This window comes from Oryza brachyantha, chromosome 8 (genome assembly GCF_000231095.2).
Source record: "Oryza brachyantha chromosome 8, ObraRS2, whole genome shotgun sequence".
Classification (NCBI taxonomy): Eukaryota; Viridiplantae; Streptophyta; class Magnoliopsida; order Poales; family Poaceae; genus Oryza; species Oryza brachyantha.
In genome coordinates this window covers 3458839-3477108 of record NC_023170.2, presented here as the reverse complement: position 1 = coordinate 3477108, position 18270 = coordinate 3458839, and the positions used below count along the sequence as shown (strand labels likewise).

Sequence of the window (18270 nt, the reverse complement as noted above, 5' to 3'; positions counted from 1 at the left end):
TTAAACATGCCATGCCAACACTGAAAATGACACGGACATTTTCAGCAACGACTGTTAATTCGTAAAATGTCACCGATCAAACAATGTCATGGATAATCAAACTTTGAAAATCAGCGTACCTTGGGCTGGTTTCTTTTGGGTTACATTATTTCTTAAATTTTATGTGCACACTTCTCGAACTGCTAAGCAATATACTAACTTCATTATAAAAATATAAGCATTTTTATTTTGTTTATCAACAGTTAAGGTTGAGAAGAAAATATTATAGCGTCCTTTAGGGTTTGTTTAGAAGAGCTTAAGATTTTGAGAATCGGTGGGAAGTCAGCTTCTCAGAATCTAGAAAAGTTGGTTCCCTAGCTTCTGGCTTTAATTCATTATCTGGATTATGGAACTCCAGATTCTCAGTAACTGAGTACTATTTAGGGATCTTCTGACTTTTGAAGATATGTGTGTGAGAGGATAGGGAGGGGTAAAACATGAAAAATCTTTGAATAAGAAGTTATTGATAAGACAAATAGTACCGTAAATAGTGCTAGAAATGATTATATTTTGGGACAAATTTAAATACTAGAAATGATTCCATTTTGAGAATTAAAATGCTAGAATTGCTTATATTTTTTTGGGGGATAATGTATTTTTGGACAAAAAATTTCATATAGAACTTTATTATCTCACCTTTATCAAGTAGAGTTTTAATTTTATAATAGTTAATTTTATCATTTAGCAATTTTGGAAATGTGCAAAAAAAACTCGATAAATAATCTAGCTCAAAGAACACAACCTTAGTTTGTATCGTTGGTCCTAGATTTTTCTCCTTTTTCCCTTGGTTTTTGTGTGAAGCTTACCAAACGATTAAATGATGTGTTTTTTTGCAAAAATATTTTTATGTATAAGTTTACCATCTTATCTTTTAATATTTTTAATTTTATAGCAGTTAATTTCATTAATTATACCATTGACTATCAACCACAAAAATCAAAAAAAAAAAAATCTTCCTTTTAAACAACACAGAGATGCCAACCAAGGAGAGAACGAAAACCATGTCACCTGTTCAATACCAGACAAACATGAAGTGGTCCGTCCAAATCAAACAACTCATCCTGCCTCCAGTTATCTCTTGGTTCTATCATTGCGTCCCCTGCTTTTGCCAATCCGACGAGCCATGAACCCAAAACCACACCCCACCTGACCTTTCTGACCAGGGCGGCCGCGGCCAACCCAACGAGAATGTTTAAAACCCTTTTACCTTTAAATTTAAAAACTAAAATTCCACCTCAATTTATTTATGGGTCTAATGCTCTTGCACAGTAATCTAACTAATCTTGGCAAGACAAATAAAATTAGCATAATAGTGTTATTTATCTACATCAGACTATGAGAGTGTACGCCAAATAACATATTGATAAAAGAAAATTAGTTTGTGAATAAAACATTTATATACGTGTTCTTAGCAATCTAAAATCCAAGACGATAAAATAAACTATCATTGAAAAAACATAAAATCAACTCTAAATATAAGGTTGAATTTAAATTTTAGCTTATATACATAAGCACAAGTAAAACAATAGCGGTGTATATGGCCAAAAGATTGACATGTCTAAATAAAATTAGGTGAAGTTTGATTTTAAAACAAAAATTAGGTTCGAAAATAAATCTGAATAACTCACCAGCCAACTGTCTAAAAACCAAACCTAAACCCCGCATGTGACCCCAATTGCCAACCACCCAACACCCATAGTCCATGATGATTGTTTGACTTTTCAGTGTAAAAACCAAATAATATATTTATAGATAAAAAATAATATATAATTAAAATTTTATATATGTATCCTTAGAGATCTAAAGACAAGGCTGAAAAATAAACTTCGATAAAAAAATTCTAAAGTTAACTTTAAATTTAAGATTAACAATTTTCAAAATTTAGTTTATGAGCATAAACAGAAATGAAAAATGACGTGTAACATGAATATGTATCTTAATGATAATCACGTTCGGCAGTCCATGTTACTAACATATTTTCCCTTGTTTTTGCGCTTCCAAGCTACTAAACGGTACGTCATTTTGCAAAAAAAAATCTATAGAAATTTATTTTCTAAAATCATATCAATCTATTTTAAATTTTCTATAGGTAATAATTAATTAATTATATACTAATATGTTGCTGGTTTGTTTATACTGGTTTCTTTAACCAACCAACAAACTCGGGCCGTAGAATAGTCATAGTATCTATATATGATCAACAAAATATTTTTACTTTATTTTTGAAACCTATATCGAATAAAAGTATCAGTCCTAATATATGCGTGGATAAATATATCTATCTTACGGTCGACAGGACCGACGCTCTTTCGTCATAAAATAAAAATGACACTACACTGTCTAGCATCTAAGGTCAGTCTCAATACATAAAGTGTTTTATGACATAGTTACCAAGACTGTAAACTAGGTAACTGAGCCGGATAAGTTTTATGGGGATGAAACTTCTCTCTTATTTCATAAAGCTCCCTTATTTAATGACTTTGTCAAGTCAGTATTTTTGTGATGTGACACATGACACCTATAAAACATGCATTTGATACTAGCCTAGCCTAATTGTAACTGCCCTAACCTTAACCATGGTTAATTCCCTAACCCGACCCAGGCAACAACAATGTCGTCCATTTTCCTCTCCTGAATGAATTTCCCAAAGTTTCCAATTCCCAATCCAAAAAAAAAGAGAGAGAACCATTCATCGTCGTGTGAGTGTCTCACCAACCCCGTCCTCCTCCGCCGGCTCCCCACCCCACCACCCCCACTTGCCCCGCGAGACCTCGCGTCGCCGCCCCATGTATAAAGCGGCCGCCTCCTCCCCCTCCGCCCGCCTCCTCCTCCTCAGATCCCTCCCGTCTTCGTCTCCGTCTCCCTCCTCCGCGCCGTCCCGCCTCCTCCTCTCCAGGACCCGCGCGCTCTCGCGACCGTGCGCCGGCGCGTGGGCGGCACGCGCTGCGGGTGGTGGTGGGTGGTGGTCCGGGAGAGTCGCCTCGTCGTCGGTGGGAGGCGCCAGGGCGCAGATCGGGGCCGTCGCGCCTGCCGTCGAGCGGTTCCAGCGCAGGATGGCCGCCACCGCAGGTGAGGCGAGTGGGATTGGAGGCGTGTGCGTGCTGCCGTCTGGGTGCGGGCGGCGGTGGTGGTGGTCACGTGAGATTTTAAATTCTAATGACGCCTCTGCGCAGCTACTGCTCTCGCTCTCGTTTGGATTTCGAGATGCATCTACAAAATTTGGAGCTGTTTCCTTTGTTTCGCAATTCGGATATATATATATATATATATATTTGGATTCGGTGCGTGGTGCGATGCGTTTGGGCGGTTTAAGCTGATGGCGCGATGGCGGTGGCGGCGGCGAGCGATCGGGGGCCGATCCATTGGATTGGCTTTGTGCGTGTAGTTGCGCTTGCATCTGCAGATTCGACTTTAACAATTCAAAGCGATCTCGTTTTGGAGCGGCGCAAGGATCTCTTTACAAGTGGTTCGGTTGGACTTTTAGCGGCTAGGGGAGTAGGGGTTTAGGGATCGGAATGAATAGATTCCTCTGTCTTTTGGGTGGAACGATTCCATTTCCAGCCTTAAATCTTCATGCTTCAGGCTCGAAGGATGCTGAGTTTGATGTTCAGATTTGACCCCTAATTACTAGGAGCTGGAAGAATTCATCTTATGCTCCCAGTTGGTTACTGACCCCCTTTTCCTCTAGAAGATTTTTTTTTCTTTTGTTGAAAGTTTCTCCTGGTAGTTGATGGTGATTGAATTCTGGCCCCCTTGTTTTATTTGCTGAGCCGTTAACTTAGAAGAATGGGTGCGCTTTGGAAGCTCTATATCGTATATATATGCATTTTTGGACCCTGAGTGGAGCCACTAGTACAGAAGGCGTCAGTTTAGTACATTGGTCGTGTACAATGTGCTGTCCATTCCACAAGAATTTATATCGCTCACGCCAAACTACGGTATCTGGTTGCCCATATTCTTTCGTTTAGTGTTCCAGACTCCAGAGCGTGAGTAATAAGCAGGTCACTATTAAGTTAAGACCACTGACGCACCCTGTTGACTCTGTAGACTTTTCTGTTTTAACTATTAATTCTCCTTGACCTTTAAGTGACTTGTGCTATGCAAATTCAGCTTTAGCAAGAATGTAATGCTTTCTTTATGCGTTAGCTTCTCATTGTGCTAATAGTTAATCTTATTGCTTGCCTTTGCCTACAGCTGCTGAGCATCCCTTCAAGAATATTTTGACCACTCTCCCTAAGCCTGGGGGTGGTGAATATGGGAAATTCTATAGCCTTCCTGCACTAAACGATCCAAGGATTGGTAAATTGCTCTGCTTGCTCTTGAAGCTTTTAATTTTGTCCTCCTTTCATTGTCTTTATATTACATTTTAAATTCTTGTCTGGGCTGTGCCTGCTGAGGCAGCATGGTTCTTGTATTCCTTATTGTAAAGACAACCATGCACCCAATCAGTTCCATTGAAATAGATGGTTGACCTGCAATATTGTTTTTGCACTACTTAAGCTCTCCATGTTTTTTTTAAAAATAAAGCAATCTAATGTTTTATCACTAGAAAGCTAGATTTTCACATTAAATTTTGCCTTGGGAGTTGATTTTGCATGGGATCATGTCTAATGCTATCTACCGTGTTTCCATGTATGATCCACTTAGACCTGTACAAGTACTCTCCGAGCCCCATTTTTCACTTATATTAATCATAAGCGAAACAGCTTATTAACAATTTAAAAATAATTTGTGGGTAAAATATTTATATACGTGTTCTTAATGATATGAAAGTAAAGGCTGGAAAGTAAAACTACGATGAAAAAGCCCAAAAATCAACTCTAAATTTAAGTTGACTGATAAACATATGCATAATCGGAAAGATGGGGGGTTCTGTATGTGTTCTAGCAGCTGCAATTCTATAGTTTGTAACATTACGTCGACACATTTAATTTGGCATTGTTGTTAACTAACAATGATTCTCCTTTGTATCAGATAAGCTGCCCTATTCTATCCGTATTCTTCTAGAGTCAGCTATCCGTAACTGTGATAACTTCCAAGTCACTCCAAATGATGTTGAGAAAATTATTGATTGGGAGAATACATCTCCCAAGCTGGCTGAGATACCTTTCAAGCCAGCACGAGTTCTTCTTCAGGTTTGGAACTGAAACATCACATGATTTTCTCTGTTTCTAAATGCCTATTTGCTTATGATTGGTGTTACTCTCTAGGATTTCACTGGAGTTCCAGCTGTAGTAGATCTTGCAGCTATGCGTGATGCGATGGCCAAGTTGGGCAGTGATGCCAACAAGATCAATCCACTGGTACATATATCATTTCTTGTTGTTAGTTGTAATTTTCCATCAGTTTGTTTGGGCCATCTTCAGTTTTCACTGAAGAACATTTTCTCGTTGGCCAGAACATAGGCCCTAATACATCTGACGACATCGCTCTATCCTCTTTGGCAAACCTTTTCACTCTCTAAAATTCCATGTTCTCATTTGGACTGCAGGTTCCAGTGGATCTTGTTATTGACCACTCAGTGCAGGTGGATGTTGCAAGGTCACCAAATGCAGTGCAATCAAACATGGAGCTGGAATTTAAGCGCAACAACGAAAGATTTGGTTTCCTTAAATGGGGTTCTACTGCTTTCCACAATATGCTGGTTGTCCCCCCCGGTTCTGGTATTGTGCACCAGGTAATGCTCTGGATCAAAGGAAATTTTGTATTGATCTTGTTTTTTTATCTGGACAACTGTTCATCTGTGTTCACATTTCAGGTCAATCTTGAGTATCTTGGTCGAGTTGTTTTCAACACAAATGGCATTATGTATCCTGACAGTGTGGTTGGTACCGATTCACACACCACTATGATTGATGGTTTGGGTGTGGCTGGTTGGGGAGTTGGTGGCATCGAAGCTGAGGCCACAATGCTTGGTCAGGTAAATCTCAGTGGAGCCTCATCTTTATGATATTTATTAAAATCTTGCACTGAAGAAGAAATGTAATAATGGTAGTTTATAAGGATCATAACTATTTTTCTTTAATCTTTCCCAATAGTTGAAAATTCAGTGCTATTTCCTTCAGTCAATTCACTATAAGATGGACATATGTGGAACTAGCATATTTAAAAGTGTGGCAATCTTTTTCTACTCTTTATGTATTGTTTGATCACCATTTGATGTATCTCCAGTTAACCACTTTATTATTATTATTTTATACAGCCGATGAGCATGGTTTTGCCTGGTGTTGTTGGGTTCAAGTTGACTGGAAAGTTACAGAGTGGTGTCACTGCTACCGACCTAGTTCTTACTGTCACCCAAATGCTCAGGAAGCACGGCGTTGTTGGCAAATTTGTTGAATTCTATGGTCAGTATTCATGTTATAAAGGGACAAAGTTGCGTTGATTTGTCACATTTTGTTGATATTGCACCTTTTCACTGTCTTATATTCAGGTGAAGGCATGGGAAAGCTTTCTTTGGCTGACAGGGCCACAATCGCAAACATGTCACCAGAATATGGAGCCACCATGGGTTTCTTCCCTGTAGATCATGTGACATTAGATTATCTCAAATTGACTGGCCGAAGTGATGAAACTGTATGTTTTGTTATCTGCAAATTCTTTTCACTATTCTATTTCTTAGGTAGATAAAAGCATGAAATAGGAGATTGAATTGAAATTTCGGCAAAAACATAATAATCCTGCGATGTGCACTCATTGTTTGCTGGTAAAAGAAACTATGTGATATTCCCTAGTTTGGCCTTGCAGGGGTCTTTTAACACCCCTAGTATTGTATTGTTTACACACATAATGGTTTATTTTATTTTTAAAACATTGTATGCTGATGCATTCACCTGCTCAACATTCTGTAAACTAAATCTTGCCTTTTTAATTTAGGTGGCAATGATTGAAGCATATCTACGAGCTAACAAGATGTTTGTAGACTACGACGAGGTATGCCTTTTCATTTGTTCTTATAGCACTTGAATTTAAGTATTTGTTAAATGGAATACACCCTTTTTTGAATTTATGATGGCAGCCTCAAACAGAACGAATTTACTCTTCATATCTTCAGTTAGATCTTAATGAGGTGGAACCTTGCATTTCAGGCCCAAAGAGGTATGATTGTATGGTCTTGATTATGTTCTTGTTGGACATTGTTCAGCTAATGGGGAGATGCATAATGTTTAGCTGTTTGACATTTTAACTTGCAGGCCTCATGATCGTGTCCCTTTGAAGGAAATGAAATCTGACTGGCATTCTTGCCTGGATAACAAAGTCGGTTTCAAGGTAAGTACTGAGTTTTGTAGGATGCATTTTTTGCACTACAGTTCTGTATCGGATATTCTGACTTACTAACAAAATACACACAAAATATCAGGGTTTTGCTGTGCCAAAGGAACAACAAGATAAAGTTGTGAAATTTGACTTCCATGGACAACCTGCTGAAATCAAACATGGAAGTGTTGTTATAGCAGCAATCACTAGCTGCACAAACACATCAAATCCTAGTGTTATGCTTGGTGCTGGTCTTGTGGCAAAGAAAGCCTGTGAACTGGGTCTTGAGGTTTGATTTTTGTGATGTTTTCACAGGATGTTACATTGCTTGCTTTTGACTGCTCTCTATTGACTCTGCAACAACATTTCTCTTCAGGTGAAACCATGGGTAAAGACAAGCCTTGCCCCTGGATCTGGGGTGGTCACTAAATACTTACTACAGAGGTACCTTCTTGTCATTGAATAATTTTAGTTAAAGATGGAGTTACCGTGTTGTCATATCTGGACCAATCTCAACCAAACATGGTAATTTCTGTATGCAGTGGTCTTCAAGAGTACTTAAACAAGCAAGGCTTCCATGTTGTTGGATATGGTTGCACCACTTGCATTGGCAACTCTGGTGATCTAGATGAATCTGTATCAGCTGCCATTGCAGAAAATGGTACATCTAGATTTTATGAAAACAGTGTATTTAGCTGCAATAAGACAGTATGTTTCTGTATGTCTAGCTTGTGCTTTAATTTTTTTTGTAGATGTTGTTGCTGCTGCTGTTTTGTCAGGCAACCGTAACTTTGAGGGTCGTGTGCACCCATTGACCCGGGCTAATTACCTTGCTTCACCACCTCTTGTGGTTGCATATGCACTTGCTGGCACCGTAAGTCTTTGTTGTGTTCTCCTGCTTGATGCTCCATTAACACGATTCTGTTGGAAGGGTTGGCATGATATTAAAAATGTGTTCATCTTTGCTTTTGTTTCATGGAGCCTGGCAGCCTAACATTAAAACTTGTACAGGTCGACATTGATTTTGAGAAAGAGCCGATTGGAGTAGGAAAGGATGGTAAAGAAGTCTTCTTCAAGGACTTATGGCCCTCAACTGAAGAAATTGCACAAGTACGTGTTCTGTATTTTTATTTTAATATGTTTCAGATTTCTATCTGTAAGTGTGGCTTTCATCCCATATGTTTATTGGGGATCTTTATCTCTCAAGTCTCACTTAATTATTGGCAATAAAATGCTACTCGACAGGTGGTCCAATCTAGCGTATTGCCTGATATGTTCAAAAGTACATATGAGGCTATTACAAAAGGCAACCCAATGTGGAATCAGCTGACTGTGCCCGAAGCATCTCTCTATTCATGGGATCCAAATTCCACTTACATCCACGAGCCTCCATACTTTAAGGACATGACCATGTCCCCACCTGGCTCCCATGGCGTGAAGAATGCCTACTGCTTACTGAACTTCGGGGACAGCATTACCACAGATCATATTTCACCGGCAGGTAGTATTCACAAAGACAGCCCTGCTGCCAAGTACTTGCTTGAGCGTGGTGTGGACCGGAAGGACTTCAATTCATATGGTAGCCGTCGTGGTAATGATGAAGTAATGGCAAGAGGAACATTTGCGAACATCAGAATTGTGAACAAGTTTTTAAATGGAGAAGTTGGACCCAAGACTATTCATGTTCCCACAGGGGAGAAGCTTTATGTATTTGATGCTGCCATGGTATGTTACTAGTTTGTAGATGTTGTGATGCCTGTTTATTCATTGTTATTAATCTTACCGACTAATGTCCTTGGTTGTCTGGTAAATGCAGAAATACAAGTCCGAGGGTCATGACACTATTGTTCTTGCTGGTGCTGAGTATGGAAGTGGCAGTTCTCGTGACTGGGCTGCCAAGGGACCAATGCTCCTGGTAACTCCCATCTCTAGATTCATCTTGTTTTGCTACTCATGTTTGAGAAAGCATAAGCATTATTAATAAGTACATGCTGTTTTCAGGGTGTTAAAGCTGTGATCGCTAAGAGCTTTGAGCGTATCCACCGAAGCAACCTGGTGGGAATGGGAATCATTCCTCTCTGCTTCAAGGCTGGCGAGGACGCCGACTCACTTGGCCTTACTGGACACGAGCGGTACACCATTGACCTCCCAACCAACATCAGCGAGATACGCCCTGGGCAGGACGTGACTGTCACAACCGACAACGGGAAATCCTTCACTTGCACCCTTCGCTTTGACACAGAGGTACATAGTTTTGAAATATTTTGCTGGTTAGGTCCTCTCAATTGGTTTGCTTAAACATAGCATGCCCTTTGTTGTGCTGCAGGTGGAGCTGGCATACTTCAACCATGGAGGCATCCTCCCATATGTCATCCGTAACCTCGCAGGATCGCAGAACTAGGAGAACGGGAACGGCATTTCAACCATGACGAAAAACATTGCAGGCTCCCCTCCCCCTTCTGATCTGCTTGCACCAAAGTTGAGAGTTCACCGGCAACCTTCAGCCATCCTTTATTCACCGTATAAAATAAAAACCGAAAATAAAGCTGCAGGAGACAAGGAAGCACAACACCTCTCACACCTGGAGAGCTGGTGTGAGCTCTGTTGAGGAACAAACAATTTTGTCTGCTGTTTGGTTAGTAGTGATGTTGAAACCCTAGCTTGTGCTCAGAACAGGTCCTCTTTATTGGTGTGGATTGAGTTAGTTTGGTGCCTGTGTTCATAGGCAGGGGAAGGTGACGAGGTGTACATGATTTGGTGCGACCAGCTTTGTGATATACTTTCCTCATCTTGTTTAGTCTTTCTGATAAACTGTCCGTGTTATGGATTTCTTGTTGCTTTTTTCTGCCATTTTCGTCTTGTTATTGTCCAGTCGAACGCCAAGCCGGCTTTCACATTCTTTAGCAGCGGATGAATGGCTATTGCCGCGATCAAGAATGCCATGGGTGTTGCGAAAATTCGGCACTTAGGCACGGATTCGCGGGGGGAGAAGTTAATTTATTTTTTGAAATAGTGAAAATTACATTGAATTGCAAAATTCAATTGCGATGATAGGACTCTAGGACTAATGGCTATAATCAGTTTCTGCTCTATGAAGAATATAAATATTCATTCGTACTAATGATTCTCCAGCTTGAAGAATGTAAACTATTCAAAATTCAAAACATAATCATTGAAGATAGTAGAAATATCTTTTAATCCAACCTTAATAATACACTCTCTCTCTCTATTTGATGCCGTTGACTTTTGAATTTATATTTAACCGTTTGTTTTATTCAAAAATTTATATAATTATTAATTATTTTTTATAATTTGATTTATTACTAAACAAACTTTAAGAATGACTTGTAATTTTATATATTTATGCATAAATTTTAAATAAAACCAATGGTTAAACATGGATTTAAAAGCCAAAGCGAAAAAGACAATAAAGGAGTATTTGGGTAAATGGCTTGTACACCATCTCATACTTGCAAAAAGTCAGACCTTAGACGTATACGATAAAAAGACAGTTCTCATGGGCCATGGCATTAATAATGGGCTCTTGCAGGATCGACCATTAACAATATTTTATCTGTGAAGTCCTGATGCTAATGGTAGTGATGTAAATCCATCTGGTACGGTAGTGATGTGAATCCATCTGGTATTATCAGTGCCCTGACCAAAATGAATGTCCCTTGAGACCAGCCTCCCACCTTGCATTTTCAGCTTACATAGCCATGTGTAGTAATAGTACAGATTTAATTAAGAAGATGGGCTAACATGGTCTTTAGCCTCTCTGATCTGATCTAAACATCATGTTCATGCTTAGGAGAACAAAACGATGTCTGGTTGGGGTGGGCATTGTCTAGACAACTAAGAAGTGTCGATTTTTTAAGGAGAAATGTAGAAAGTATGAGCATGCTGAGGATTGGACATGAGAGCTCGCCAGGTTAAAACCAGGGTTTACCTCACCACGACGAGCTCTAAAGATGTCGTCCGGCGGAACATGGTTATCGTGGTTCTGGGTGGTTTCTCGCTACGATAATCACGGAAGCCACTGGTTTTTTTACCTAGTTAAAACTATACACCTCAGTCACTACACTCAGTGGGAGAGGACCGACTACAAATGAGGTATGGTCAAATGCTTTCTTATCCACTACCATCATGTGACACCTCTTCGCTGGTTGCCCAAAATTATAGCCAATTTTAACAAAATTGAGAGAGTACAATATGTACATATACAATTTAATACGTGGGTTTAAATTAATTTATATAACAAGTTGGTAGTTTTTAGTACTATAAAGATAAGTATGTTAAAAATGCTTATGAAAATGAGGATAATAATTGGTATTTGTTAGTGTAATGAAGATCTAATTAATAGTGATTATTGTCTTTTTTTTACGTGCAATGATTGTTAGTCTAGGAGTATCAGCGTTCCTAATTGCTAAAAGAGGAACAAAAACATATAGAAGTGTGGATGAACAGAACAACCAAAGATTAAAATAGTTTACATTGGATAACTATTGATATTTATTAGTAATTAATTATACAGAAAAAGAAAGCAATATTCGATGGGCTCAGCAAGTTACGGCGAGTGCCATACCTGGCCACTATGCGCCTCTGCCACTGACTGCACTATTAAGTGCTTCTCACGGGTGGGAATATAGGCGACTCGATTTATAGATAATATTTGATTCACTCTAATTTAACTAAATAAATAAATTTTACAGCTTGCATGGCTGATTGTGTTATCTACTCTGTTTTACAACAGAAGCCGGACCCACTTTCTCAGTAAATTTGGCATCTCAAACATTGTTCATGCTCTCGGCATTGGCATGCCGATACACACAAAAGTGCGAGTAAAAAACGTGATTGGTATTGCTTTGTCTTGGATAATTCACTGAAACAACGGCGCAACGATAACGACATGGCTTTTGTGATCAAAGCCCAGCACTCCAAGCCAGGGGAAAAAAAAATCTTCTGGTAAAAGAAATATCGTGCTGAATATATCAAGAAAATGTTGTGCTGAATATATCACGAGCAAGACCGAATCTGCATCGTTTTTACTTGTAAACACCATAAAAACCTTGAACAAAAAGGAAATGATGTATTTCATCATCTCAAGAGAAAAGGGTCACAACGAGCACATACATGCATTTCTGGGCATTAGAACATGCTGAGCGAGTGAAAAAACTACTGTCGAATGCCGTTCAAATCTATCACCGGCAACTAAGGCCCCGTTTAGTTCTAAAAAATTTTCATCCAAAACATCACATCAAATTATTGGACATCTAAATAGAGTATTAAACATAAATCGAAAACTAATTGTATAGTTATGTGAGAAATCGTGAGACGAATCTTTTAAGCCTAATTAGTACATGATTAGCTATAAGTGCTACAGTAACCCACATGCGCTAATGACGGATTAATTAGGCTCAAAAGATTCGTCTTCATGCCAGCCGTGAAGTTCATTTTTTTATTCTTGTCCAAAAACCCCTTTCGAAATCCGGTCAAACGTCTGATGTGACACGCAAAAATTTTCATTTCACCAACTAAACATCCCCCTAATATTCAAGCATGAATTTACAATATATTGACTTGTAATGCAATTGTACAACTTCTGACTTCTGAGCAACAGGTGTAATGCCACAATCGGATCAAGAAATGCACAGGTGAACAGAAAGTGTAATATTGACTGCAATTAACAGCAACAACATATCTCGTGTTCTCAAGTTCTACATGTAACTGAAGGATGGATGACTCACTAACAAATTATAAATACTCTAAATACATTTGACCATAAGGAGACGTGGTTGAAAAATCAATTCAAGCACCGGTGCCCCTAGCAATCGCTTCGCAAGATGAATGATATACTACAAGTTTGGAAGGCAGGCCACATCTCTTTCAGAAGGTCAGCAACCTGAAATATACAACCAGGTAGATGGAAAGAGATAGCACTGCACAGACGTGCTGCCAGAATAGGAGCGCCGATGCTTCCTTGACAGCATAGCCTCTCAGGCTCGCGATTGCGCCGAGCAGGATGGCGCTAGGGGTGGAGTACTGCAGCGCAAGCACAAAGCGGTACATGTGGTCATCCTCAACAAGTAGATGCAACCGATCTGCCAGCAGCACAACACCTATGCCAATGCATGGGAGAATCAGAAGCCTTGCCACAGTTATGCCAATGATGGTCCGGATACCCAAGGCATTCTCATTTGGTCCTTCTGCAAGCATGCCCCCAAGAATTAGCATCACCGAGGGTACAACCGCTGCAGCTAGAATCTCCAAACTATCCGTAAAGAATGAAAGCGGTGCATCAGCCCCAAACACGAAGTCTTTGAATAGAGGAACCATGCCGATGATAATGGCGAGCAAGGAAGCGATGGTTGGTGGCTGAAGAACATGCTGAATCGGAGTCTTCTCAGCCACGACCCTGATCCTCCTTACTACTTTCGGCTCTGCCAAACACCTAAGTGACTTTGGACTGCTAGGCCCAGCACCAGAAGTGCCCTCTTCTGCACAAAAATCAATATCAGGGAATGTATTCTGTGAAGAGCCTGAAATACTCATGAAAATCCGAGCAATGAAGGGTGTCTTCGAGTGCTCCGTTTCTTTATCAGCCATTCCTGGCCACTCTGCTTCCTGAAGAAGAGGTCTACTGAAGCTGCTGGTCTGTTCAGGCTCTTCCTCAATCTCGGCACCCTCGCCTACTATCTCATAGAATTGCATTGGTGGCTCCATCATATGGTACACAAAGGTGTAGACAAGAATAACAGCAACCCACTGAGCAAACGAGACATAGGCAATACCCTTGCGGTCGCATCCGCGGCCAAACGGGTGATCTGTAGTATGGCATACCGACCCAATTATCGCGATCGGGAGGTTACCGGTGTTGCCAAATCCGGTCATGATCACCGTGAACCTGAAGAACTGTGGCGGGGGGCGGCAGATCAGCGCCACAATGTACCCAAGAATGCACCCGACGGCGGTGCTGATGAGCACGTTGACCGGGATGAACCACCAGTCCAGCACATTCTGGATGGTGACGGACGGGCCGAGGTGGACGAAGATCATGCAGGGGAGGAACAGCGCGAACACGAGCTTGCTCAGAAGCTTGAAGGTGGCCTTGGGGATGATCTGAATCCTGCGGTTGGCGAGCACCAGCCCGATGACCGTCAAGCACAGCAGCTTCATCAGCGGCATGACGGCCGACACCCAGTCGCCATGGACGCTCACCTGCTGCGGGTTCGCCTTCACGGACACCCAATCCATTCCCGCCACTAAAGCTGGATGCTTCTCTACTGGGAACAAAAAAGAAACTGTTTTTAGTCTCCCTTAAGGTTATTAAAGCAGATTAAGCCAGATCCAGAAGAGATTCTAGGGTTAATGAAAATTTCAGGGAAGAAAAGAAAGAAAACTGCGTGGATAGAGAGAGATGAGGTAGAGGCTGGATGCTCACCGGCGAGGATGTCGCGGGAGATCGGCGCGGGCGAAGCCGGGAATCGAAATTTCTTTCTTTTTTGAAATTAGAGCTTGCTCGTCGGCTCAGCAGATCGGGATCACAGTGAGGAGAGGAGATGAGGACGACGCCATCGACGGCTATGGGAGGGAAGGGGAGAGAGAAACGAAGGGGAAAGGGGCATTTGGGTAATTATCTTTTTTCTGTCAGATCCTTTCTTTTGTCATCTGAAAATTACTTACACTTCTAAAAAAAATATCTGTTTCAGTCTAAATCAGTAAGATGATTATTGGTGTGTTTTTTTCGTTTTTGGTTCTGATAATAATTTTTGTGGTTCTTATAAAATAAGGTACATTTGATGTGATTCATATATGTCTCTGTCTGTATTAAAGTCATGATGCTTATGATTGTGAGGTTAGCTATACGTCTCTCGTGATCGATGTTAAATCAAGAAATTTATTTAAATATTTTTTCAGAATCATGAAATTTATTTAAATATTATTTAAGATGAAAGATTGAGGCATGGATTCCTTCGTGAGCAATGCATAAAAAAATTAAGCCATTAAAGTTAACTTCGATTTACTATCTCAAATATTAGACACATAAATAACAAAATAAAGTTTTGTCTAGTTTTTATGAGACATACAAAGCAAGACAATTTACATCGCTCAACTATTTATTTATTTGAGACGCTTGACCCACATGTTCCCTGCTCCAAATGGTTTAGCTCAGATTTGTCCAACGTGGCTGAGGACATGGCAACTTGGCAAGTGAATAGAATATAAAACAAATTACCCATTCTCGTCTCCGTCCAACCAAAATTCTTTAATCTTGGTAAAATCCTTTGCAACTCAGATGTGGTATTGTATCGATGAATAGTAGCATAGCACACAAGCGGTATAGAAATGAAATCTTAATATAATTATTTTCTACTTTATCTATTCCTAATATATTTATATATTTTTTAATAAACTCCAATATAAGGATTACTTAGAAATAAAATTATGTTGAGAGAAGCTAGAATGAATATAAATGATCTTATTTTGTGACGGATGTTGTATTTATTTGCTGGTGTATTTGAAGATAACTAGGAGAGAGATGATGGACTTGTTACTGCTACTACCTTCATTTCATAATGTTTAATTTTTTTAGTTGCAACGTTTAATTATTCGTCTTATTCAAAAATTTAGTACAAATATACAAACTAGTTTAGTGATCGCTGGTGCACTTTCCTCTATAAAAAATGATAAGTTGTATTTAAAGTTCTTTTGATAATAAAGTAAGTCACTGATAAAAAAAATAATATTTTCATAATTTTTTTAATAATATAAATGGTCAAACATCGTAAGCAAAAAAAAACTCAAATATTTTATGAAACGGAGGTAGCACTTGACATCGGTACTAGCTGTTGTCGCGTCAGACCATGCCACAATCTGATAACGCCGATGCTGTTGTTTGATGCAAATTCGATGAGAGTGGAAGGTTGCTCGTGCTGCTGCTTCACGAATCGACCAAGTTTCTGTTGCATGATGCATATTTATAAATAAAAGAATAAGTTATAAATAATACTTTTATACACTTATTTTTAGTGATTTAAAAGTCAATACAAGAAAATAAACTTTGATAAAAACTTGTAAATTAATTTTAAATTTAAGATTAAAAGTTTAAGTTTTGATTTACTGACGTAAGGAGAAGGGAAAAGATTTACTTGACATCGTGCTGCTATGGGCCTCGTGCTACAGAATTTTGGCGGAGTAGAGGACGAACGTGTTGTATTTCATTTGCCACTTTTGGCCTGCGACGTTTCAATCCGGCCAAAACCGTTTGAGGTTAGAAGAACACACACAGCAAAAGGGGTGACAGGCCCGTTTAGTTAAAAAAAAAAATTAGGTATCATATTGGACATTTGATTGGATAATAGAAGAGACTTTTGGATACGAATGAAAAAACAAATTTCATAGTTTGCCTGAAAACCGTAAGACGAATCTTTTGAGTCTAATTAATCCATCATTAGCACATGTGGTAAATGTAGCACTTATAACTAATCATAGACTAATTAGACTTAAAAGATTCGTTTCACGATTTCTTTCATAACTATATAATTAATATAATTAGTTTTTTGTTTTGTCTATATTTAATATTCTATTTAAGTGTTCAAAGATTCGATGCAATGTCTTGGGGAGAAAACTTGGTACTCCATCTAAATACATTCGTTAGAGGTCACGTTCTTTTCTAGATTAAATTTCTTTTATGGATTTCTCGATTGCTGAGGAACCTTTATAACAACAATTTGAGTGTACGAGATAACAAAATATTAAAAAGGTAAAAGTTAAGTTGAAAGAGTTTTCTAATAGTAAATACTAATAATATTTTTAAAAATTACTATAATGTTTAGAAGCTTAGTGCGCATCCTTTTCTGAGGTTAGAACTATCTGATTAGCCTAATGTAAAACGGGAAATATAATTAGATAATTAAATATTAAAAAATACAAAGTAGATTTATTTGATTTTTTAATTAAACTTCTATATAGAAGAAAAGTGTGCTAACAAATTTCGAATGATGTAGCTAATCTAGTTAGGTAGTTTAGAATGGGGCTTTAGAAAGTACTCTCTCTGTCCTAACACGATTTTATTCTTTTAACATATATATCTGTTCCGTAAAGAATCTGTGTTTCAGGCAATTATTTCATTGATGTTTGACAAAAAGGAACAAATACTCTAGAGTTTCAAAATCCTTTTTAGGAATTGGAGAAAGTAGAGGATATTCTTGTTATTTTATCTTATATTGGCATGCACACACTAGACAATTTCTAGGTTTTCTAGATTTAGTGTTTGACCATTCGTCTTATTTGAAAAATTTATTAAAAAAATCAAAAAATTAATTATATGTAAAGTAGCATTCATGTTTTATCATAGAGTAACAATAAAACTATTAATTATAAAAAATTTTTAAATAAGACGAAGAGTTAAAAATTCTATCAAAAACTTAGAAATTCGTTTATTTTGGCACGGAGTTTGTATGAGATAGAGGTAAAGATGAGGTTCTGTTCTGGATTTTGGGTTTCTATTTGCACGTGAGTTTTTTTTTTGGGTATGTTTCTCAAGCTCGTATTTTGAGTGAAAATTTTCTATAAATACTTTTCTAGAACATATTTTTTCAGTTTCGTAGGTGCTAATACATTTTGTAATTGTAAAGCATACAGAAGAACACATAGGAACAGTAATTAGCAACCGTGATCAGTGGATCAAAAAGTAATGGGTTAAGTGTGTGTGGTTTTTCCAAACCATACAACCATAATATCCAGAGTTATATGCCACGTGTTAAAATTTATGTGATTTTATACAACACGTACACATTATCTCTATTTTTTTAATTAACACAATTGACTTTTCAATTTACGTTTGACCATTCGTCTTATTTAATTTTTTTAAATATATAAGATACTTGAAGTTACATTAGTAATAAATTAAACCATACCAAAATAATCAAAAATTATATAATTTTTAAATAAAACAAATAATCAAATGTATAT

The 18270-nt window shown here is 38.4% G+C and overlaps 2 protein-coding genes across 3 annotated transcripts; one reads left to right on the top strand and one right to left on the bottom strand.

Moving 5' to 3' along the window:
• The first annotated feature begins 2810 nt into the window (after window positions 1–2810).
• On the top strand, window positions 2811–10119 carry LOC102713107 (putative aconitate hydratase, cytoplasmic). The gene is made up of 20 exons (XM_015840498.1): window positions 2811–3108; window positions 4234–4338; window positions 5014–5174; window positions 5250–5342; window positions 5531–5716; window positions 5798–5959; window positions 6242–6386; window positions 6473–6615; window positions 6916–6972; window positions 7058–7137; window positions 7233–7308; window positions 7400–7585; window positions 7673–7740; window positions 7839–7957; window positions 8049–8170; window positions 8308–8406; window positions 8542–9021; window positions 9113–9211; window positions 9298–9540; window positions 9623–10119. The coding sequence occupies exons 1-20, from the start codon at window positions 2826–2828 to the stop codon at window positions 9695–9697; spliced, it is 2982 nt and encodes a 993-aa protein (XP_015695984.1). The 5' UTR covers window positions 2811–2825; the 3' UTR covers window positions 9698–10119.
• Window positions 10120–12807: 2688 nt separating this feature from the next.
• Window positions 12808–14910, bottom strand: LOC102712836 (protein PIN-LIKES 2). Of its 2 annotated transcripts, none has more exons than XM_015840233.2 (2): window positions 14738–14910; window positions 12808–14579 (listed from the first exon to the last, which is right to left on the bottom strand). In XM_015840233.2, exon 2 carries the CDS (start codon window positions 14548–14550, stop codon window positions 13183–13185), a length of 1368 nt encoding a protein of 455 aa, XP_015695719.1. In that variant the 5' UTR covers window positions 14551–14579; window positions 14738–14910; the 3' UTR covers window positions 12808–13182. The 2 variants fall into 2 exon arrangements, with proteins under 2 accessions (XP_015695719.1, XP_006659197.1); XM_006659134.3 differs by having other exon boundaries at window positions 12808–14576.
• Between the last annotated feature and the right edge of the window lie 3360 nt (window positions 14911–18270).

What these genes read in the sequence shown, in the direction of transcription:
- LOC102712836 (XM_015840233.2), bottom strand. Translation starts at nt 14,550, where the DNA reads ATGGATTGGGTGTCCGTGAAGGCGAACCCGCAGCAGGTGAGCGTCCAT.
- LOC102713107 (XM_015840498.1), top strand. Translation starts at nt 2,826, where the DNA reads ATGTATAAAGCGGCCGCCTCCTCCCCCTCCGCCCGCCTCCTCCTCCTC. An exon ending in TGTTTGTAGACTACGACGAG is followed by an intron (nt 6,973 to 7,057) that starts GTATGCCTTTTC and finishes TTATGATGGCAG; the next exon opens with CCTCAAACAGAACGAATTTA. An exon ending in AGCTGCCATTGCAGAAAATG is followed by an intron (nt 7,958 to 8,048) that starts GTACATCTAGAT and finishes TTTTTTTTGTAG; the next exon opens with ATGTTGTTGCTGCTGCTGTT.